This window comes from Eimeria mitis, genomic scaffold (assembly GCF_000499745.2).
Source record: "Eimeria mitis Houghton genomic scaffold, Emh_scaff632, whole genome shotgun sequence".
Lineage (NCBI taxonomy): Eukaryota > Apicomplexa > Conoidasida > Eucoccidiorida > Eimeriidae > Eimeria > Eimeria mitis.
The window spans coordinates 3,355-10,854 of NW_013574503.1; the positions used below are offsets into that span (position 1 = coordinate 3,355).

General features: G+C 46.2%; 1 protein-coding gene across 1 annotated transcript in view; it reads left to right on the forward strand.

The window, feature by feature from the left end:
* Positions 1–5,304: 5,304 nt before the first annotated feature.
* Positions 5,305–7,500, forward strand: part of EMH_0018320 (uncharacterized protein) — a gene marked incomplete at both ends in the record, with an annotated part of 4,472 nt that continues 2,276 nt past the window's right edge. The window contains 3 exon segments of the mRNA XM_013501105.1: positions 5,305–5,526; positions 5,881–6,288; positions 6,292–7,328. Of these exon segments, the coding sequence (XP_013356559.1) occupies positions 5,305–5,526; positions 5,881–6,288; positions 6,292–7,328 (1,667 nt within the window).

Consider the following 7,500-nt stretch of genomic DNA (forward strand, 5'->3'; position numbering starts at 1 on the left):
CATCTCCCCCTATATATCCACCTACTTACCTAGCTAGCTAGGTAGCTAGCTAGCTACATCTCCCTCTATATATACCCACCTAGCTAGCTAGCGTGCGCCTACCGTCACACTTTGCCACCCATCTAGCTAGCTGGCTAACCAGCTAGCTANCTAGCTAGCTAGCGTGCGCCTACCGTCACACTTTGCCACCCATCTAGCTAGCTGGCTAACCAGCTAGCTAGCTAGCTACCTAGCTAGCTAGCTAGCTCACCAGCTACCTAACCAACTAACCAGCTAGCTAGCCACCTAACCCGCTAGCTAGCTAGCTAGCTAGCTAGCTAGCTACGTGTGAGGAGCTAGTGTTGCGGTGCATGCAGCGGCTGGAGCGTCTGAAGAGAGAACACGCAATAAACGAAAGAGTGAAAAGACAGCTGGAGCAGCAGCAGCAGCAGCTGCAGCAGGAGCGGCAGCAGCGCATGCAATTGGAAGCAAAGTGTGGGGCCCTAGAACTCGCGCTAGAAGACAGAAACAAACAAATACAAAATATCAGACTGCAGCAACAAAGTGCACATGAGGTGCTTTGTCCTCCTGCTGCTGCTGCTGCTGCTGCTGCTGCTGCTGCTGCTGCTGCTGGTGTTGCTGCTGCTGCTGTTGCTGCTGCTGCTGATGTTGCTGATGCTGCTGCTGCTGCTGCTGATGATGATTATGGTGCTGCTGATGATGATGATGATGATGGTGCTGCTGCTGGTGCTAGTGGCGCTGCTGATGCTGCTGCTGCTGCTGCGGTTGCTTGTGACGCTAGTGCTGCTGCTGATGATGCTGCTGTTGCTGCTGCTGCTGCTGCCGTTGCTGCTGCTGCTGCTGCTGCTGCCTGCACTATGATGCTGAGTTCGTTGTTGTCTTTTATTTTTTTTGTTTTATTATTAATTTGTTTTTTCTTTTTTTCTTTTCTTTTGATTGTCTCCCTTTGTCTCCTTATGTGTCTCCTTTTTGTCTCCTCTTTCTGTCTCTTCTTTTTGTCTCTTCTTTCTGTCTCCTTTTTCTCTTTCTTTTGTCTTTTCTCTTTTTGTCTATTTTTTCTGTCTCCTTGCTCTCCCTCTCTTTTGTTTTTTCTCTTTTTGTCTCTTCTTTCTGTCTCCTTTTTGTCTCTTTTTTCTGTCTCCTTTTTGCCTCTTTTTTTGTCTCCTTTTTGTCTTTTTTATGTTTCCTTTGTCTCCTTCTTCTGTCTCCTTTTATATTTTCCTTTTCTATTTTTATTTATTTTTATTTGTCTCTTTTGTGTCTCCTTTATCTTCTTTTTTGTCTCCTCTGTCTCTTCTGTATTTATTATTTGTCTCCATTTGTTGCTTTTTTGTCTCCTTTTCGTCTTTATCTCTTATATTTCTTTTCCTTTTTGTTTTCTGCTGTCTCCTCTGCTGCTGCTGCTGCTGCTGCTGCTGCTGCTGCAACAACAGGATGTGCAGCAGCAGCAGCAGAAGCTGCAGCAGCAGCTAGAGGTGGAGCGGCAGCAGCTAAAAGAGCTGCGAGAGAGAGAAGCAGCAGCAAGACAAGAAGCCTTACATAGCCGGTCTGTCTCCTTTTTTATTTTTTTATTTATTTTTTTATTTTTTATTTTTTTTTCGTTTTTTTGTTTACTTTCTGTCTCTCTTTTTATCTGTCTCCTTTCTTTCTAATAGTATTATTTTTGTCTCCTTTTTTTATTTTTTTATTTTTCTCCTTTTTTCTTTTTTATGTTATATTTGTCTCCTTTTATTTGTCTTGTCTTTCTTTTTTTTATTTGTCTCTTTTTTTATTTGTCTCTTTTTTTATTTGTCTCTTTTTTATTTGTCTCTTTTTTATTTGTCTCTTTTCTTTTCTTTATTATTATATTTGTCTCCTTTTATTTACATTTATTAATTTGTCTCCTCTCTCTTCTTGCTTATAATATTATTTCTCTTTTTTTTTATTTGTTTCTTTTTCTTTTTGTCTCCTTTTTACTGTCTCTTTATTTATTTCCTTTTTCTCTCTGTTTATAATAACATTTCTCTTCTTTTTATTTATTTATTTTTAATTTATTTATTTTTATTTGTTTATTTTTTATTTATTTTTTTTATTTATTTTTTTGTGTGCATGCAGAGCTGAGGCGGAGACAGCACAGCTGCAGCTGCGGCGCCTCGATGAGGAGACAGCAGAAAAAATTAATAATTTATATCAGCAAAAGGAGACACTTGAGGGTATTATATTTTATTTTATTTTATTTTATTTTATTTTATTTTATTTTATTTTATTTTATTTTATTTTATTTTATTTTATTTTATTAGAATAAATACAATATATATTGTTTATAATATATATTATAATAAACTAAAATTAATAATTTATATCAGCAAAAGGAGACAGTTGAGGGCATGCATCTGCTGCTGCTGCTCCTGTCTTTGTCTTTCTGGCGCCACTGCTGCTGCTGCTGCTGCCGCTGCTGCTGCTGCTGCTGCTGCTGCTACTGCTGCTGCTGCTGCTGCTGCTGCTGCTGCTGGCGGGTGGAGTGAGGAGCTGCTGCAGTCTGAGGTGTATGTACACTGCAGAAGAAATAAATGAATACCGCCTGAAAGAACTAACAGCAAACGCGCAGCAAGAAAGACAAACAAAACGGCTAGCACAGCTCGAGGAAGAGTAATCTATTTTTTTTTTTATTTTTTTATTTTTTTTATTTTATTTATTTTTTTTTTGTTTGTTTTGTTTTGTTTTGTTTTGGTGGGCTTTGTTTTATCTTGTTTTATTTTTTTTATTTTAAAAAAATTTTTTTTTGTTTTTGTTTATCTTGTCTTTTTTTGTTTTTTTTTTGTTTTGGTTTGTTTTATTTTATTTTATTTTGTTCTATTAGTTTATTTTTATTTTGTTTTATTTTATTTATTTTGTTTTGTTGTTTCTGTTTGTCTTTGTTGTTTTTTATTTTTTTTGTTTTTTTTTTGTTTTTGTATTTTTCTTCTGTTGACTGTCTCCCCATGTCCCTCCACCTTCTCATCCTTTATTTATATATTTATAGATTTATATATTAATTTATATATTTATATATTTATTTATTTATTTATTTATACATTCATATATTTATATATTTATACATTTATTTGTTTGTTTTTTTATCTGTTTATATATTAATATATGTATTTATTTATATGGTTGATTGCCTCTCCCCCTCTTCGTATATATATAATATAAATATAAATAAATAAAAATAAATAAATAAATAAATAAACAAATAAATTTATTTATTTATTTATAGGTTAAACGCGGAGAGACAGAGGTGTATAGAGGCAGAAGAGAGACAGCGAGATGCAGCAGCAACATTGCTGCGGGAGACGAAGGCGCAGCAGCAGCAGCACGAGCAGCAGCAGCAGCAGCTGCAGCAGCGTCTTGCTGCTGCAACAAATGAGCTCAACTCAATTAAAATTAAAACGGAGACAGAACCAAGTAGACTGCAGCAGCAACTGCAGGAGACAGCAGAAGAAGCAGCGTAAGCAACAGCAGCAGCAGCAGCAGCAGCAGCAGTAGCAGTAGCAGCAGCAGCAGCAGCAGCAACAGCAGCAGGAAGAGACGAGAGAGAACAGCAGCAAACAGGACACCAGACAGAAGGAGTAGATGCCCCTTCTCTGCTGCAGCAGCAGAAGTAATACATCGCTCTCGTGCTGCTGCTGTTGCTGCTGCTTTCTTCCTGCTGCTGCTGCTGCTGCCGCTGCTGCTGCTGCTGCTGCTGCTGCTGGTGCTGCTGCTGTTGCTGCTGCTGCTGCTGCTGCTGCTGCTGCTGCAGGAGCTACCGTCAGTCTCTGGATAGAGTGACAGCTGAGCTAAACGCCGCAATAAAAGAAGCAGAAAAAGAACAACAAACGGCCGTCTGTCTCCTTCTGTCTCCTTTCTGTCTCCTTTTGTCTCCTCTTCTGTCTCCTTTTATTTCTGTCTCCTTTTGTCTCCTTTTGTCTCCTCTTCTGTCTCCTTTCCTTTCTGTCTCCGTCTGTCTCCTCTTCTGTCTCCTTTTCTTTCTGTCTCCTTTTGTCTCCTTTTGTCTCCTTTTGTCTCCTCTTCTTCTTCTGTCTCCTTTTCTTTCTGTCTCCTTTTGTCTCCTTCTGTCTCCTTTTCGTTCTGTCTCCTTTTGTCTCCTTCTGTCTCCTTTTGTCTCATCTCCTTTTTCTGTCTCCTCTTCTTTCTGCCTCGTTCTGTCTCCTCTTCTGTCTCCTCTTCTTTCTGTCTCCTTTTGTCTCCTTCTGTCTCCTCTTCTTTTTCTGTCTCCTCTTCTTCTGTCTCCTTTTCTTTTTCTGTCTCCTCTACTTCTTCTGTCTCCTCCTCTTCTTCTGTCTCCTTTTGTCTCTTTCTGTCTCCTTTTCTTTTTCTGTCTCCTTTTCTTTCTCTGTCTCTCTCTCCTCTTATTTATGTCTCCTTTTGTCTCCGTGTGTCTCCTTTTGTCTTTTTCTATCTCCTCTTCTTTTTCTTTTTCCTTTTCTTTTTCTGTCTCCTTTTCTTTTTCTGTCTCCTTTTGTCTCTGTCTGTCTCCTTTTGTCTCTTTCTGTCTCATCTTCTTTCTCTGTCTCCTTTTGTTTCTTTCTGTCTCCTTTTGTTTCTTTCTGTCTCCTTTTGTCTCTTTCTGTCTCCTTTTGTCTCTTTCTGTCTCCTTTCCTCTTTCTGTTCGTCTCCTCTCTCTTTCTTTCCCCCCCCCATATATATATATATATATATACACACACATATATATATATATATATATATATATATATATATATATATATATATATATATATATATATATATATATCTGTTGCTGCAGGCAGCAGCAGCAGCAGCAAGAGAAGCATCTCTGCTTGACGCAATAGCAGCACTAAAGGAGGAGACAGAAAAAGAAAAAGAAAAAAAAGAAAAAGAAAAGGAGACCCTGCAACAAAAACTAAACAAAACTGCTGCAGCACTCAACAGAGAAAAAACAGCAAAGGAGACATTACGCACCAGAGTACTGCTGCTGCTGCTGCTGCTGCTGCTGCTGTTACTGCTGCTGTTGCTGCTGCTTCTGCTGCTGCTGCTGCTGTTGCTGCTGCTGCTGCTGCTGCTACTGCTGCAGCAACAACTGCTGCTCCTACCACTACCACTACTACTCTTACTACCGTTCCTGCTGCTGCTGCTTCTGCTGCTGCTGCTGCTGCTGTTGCTGCTGCTGCTGCTGCTGCTGCTGCTGCTGCNCTGCTGCTGCTGCTTCTGCTGCTGCTGCTGCTGCTGTTGCTGCTGCTGCTGCTGCTGCTGCTGCTGCTGCTGCAGTTTGAGCGTGTGCAGGAGGAGCTGGAGAGCCAGACAGCTGAGTGCAGCAGAATGCGGGGGGAGATAGAGACGCTAGAGCAGCAGCACCGGCAGCTGCTGGCAGCAGTAGAGAGAGAAAGAGAAGAAATCACGCTGCAGCAGCAGCTGCAGCAGCAGCAGCAGCAGCAGCAACACATGCATATGCAGCAGCAAATGCAGCAGCAACAAAAACAAATCCTTGAGCAGCAAAAACTCCTAGAATCAACCAATACACCACAAGCACTACAGGCACAGGTTATACATCCTTTCTCGCTGCTGCTGCTGCTGCTGCTGCTGCTGCTGCTGCTGCTGCTGCTGCTGGTGTTGTTGTATGTACTGTTTGCATTGTTTGTTGCAGCTGCTAGAGCTGCTGCTGTTTGCTGCTGCAGCACGCGGAAGCAGCAGCAGATCGAAGCAGCTTTCTGCTGCTCGTCACTCGACCGGTTGCTGCTGCTGCTGCTGCTGCTGCCGCTGCTGCTGCTGCTCCTGCTGCTGCTTCCGCTGGAGCAGCAGCAGCAGCAGCAGCTGCTGCTGTGTCTGCTGCTGTGTTTGCTGCTGGTGTTTCTGAATACCCTTTGAGGCGGAGTTTGTGTGTGTGTGTGAGAGCAGCAGGAGCACCTGCAGGAGCTGCAGCAGCAGCTGCAGCGGCTGCAGCAGCTGCATGCAGACAGCAGCACGCGGTGGCGCAGGAAGCTTCGGGTGTATAGGCAGCTCGCTCTCAACCTAAAGACAAAGCAGCAGCAGCTGCAGCAGGAGAAAACTCTGCTGCTGCAGCACATAAAAACCATCAGACAAGAGGGAGAAGCTGCTGTCTCTCACGTTCTTGCTGCTGAGGGGCCCCTGTGGTCGCCTATGCTGCAGCAGCAGCAGCAGCAGCAGCAGCAACAGCAGCAGCAGCAGCAGCAGCAGAAACGGGAGGAAGAGCAGCAACAGCAGCAGCAGCAGCAGCAGGATGAGGAGATAGAAGAACTGAAGTTGTGTACTGAGAGGGCAAATATGTATGAGTCTGCTGCAGCAGCNGCAGCAGCAGACAGGCAGCAGCGAGTTGGCTCGAGCAGCACATCTCACCCACTGATGCTGCAGCAAGACAGTGCAGCAGCAACAGCAGCAGCAGCAGCAGCAGCTGCTGCTGCACCGCTGCGCCAGCTTCAGCAGCAAACCCACATGCATGCAGGGGCCCCTCCTCTGTCTGCTGCTGTTACACCGTTTGCATCGCCAAGGCCCTCAGGGGGCCCCTGGGGGCCCCCATTAGGTCCTAAGCAGCCAGCAGCAGCACCAAATGCAGCAGCAGCAGCAAACGCAGCAGCAGCAGCAGCAGCAGCAGCTATGGGGTTAAGGGGGCCCCAGAGCCAATCTCCTGCAGCCGCTGCAGCTTCACTAAAGACACAAGGAAGCATGGGGGCCCCCCTCAGGCCTGTGGGGGCCCCCGGGTCTTGGGGGCCCCCCAGAGCAGCGGGGGCCCCCACCCCCCTTTCGGGGGCCCCTAGACCCTTGGGGGCCCCCCCGCGGAGCCTGGGGGCCCCCGCGGCAGTGGGGGCCCCCGCGGCTGCAGGCGGGCGCGCGAGGGTGGGGCCCCGGGTGTCTGCGGGGGCCCCTCTGTCTGCAGGGGGGGGGGCCCAGCTGCCTATGGGGGCCCCCGGGTATGGGGGGCCCCCCAGGAACTTGGGGGTACTGAGGGCCTCCTCGTGGGCTTCAACATATTCTGCTGCTGCGGAGACAGCAGCAGACACAAAGACACAGACACCGCATGCACACGCAAGACAAGCTGCAGCAAACACTGCAGCAGCAGCAGGGGGCCCCTCTCCTAGACCCTACTGCCCCCTACACGGAGCGCTCGCGGCGGGGGCCCCCGTGGGGGCCCCTCTGGGGGCCCCCCTAGGGGCCCCCCTGGGGGCCCCTGGGGGTGTAGGTTTAGAGGCGAGAGAAGTGCTGCAGCAGCAGCAACTGCGGAGAGCATTCACTATGCCTGCTGCTGGTGGTGCTGCTGCTGCTGCTGCTCCTGCTGCTGCTGCTGCTGCTCCTGCTGCTGCTGCTGCTGCTCCTGCCTCTTTAGTGTCGTAAGGAGGAGAATGCGTTTTGAGGTGTCTGTACACCTGAGAGGCAGCGCAGCAGCAGCAGCAGCTGCAGCAAAAGCAGCAGCAGCTGCATCAGCTGCAGCAAAAGCAGCAGCAGCTGCAGCAGCAGCAGCAGCAGCTGCAGCAGCTGCAGCTGCAGCAGCAGCAGGAGTTT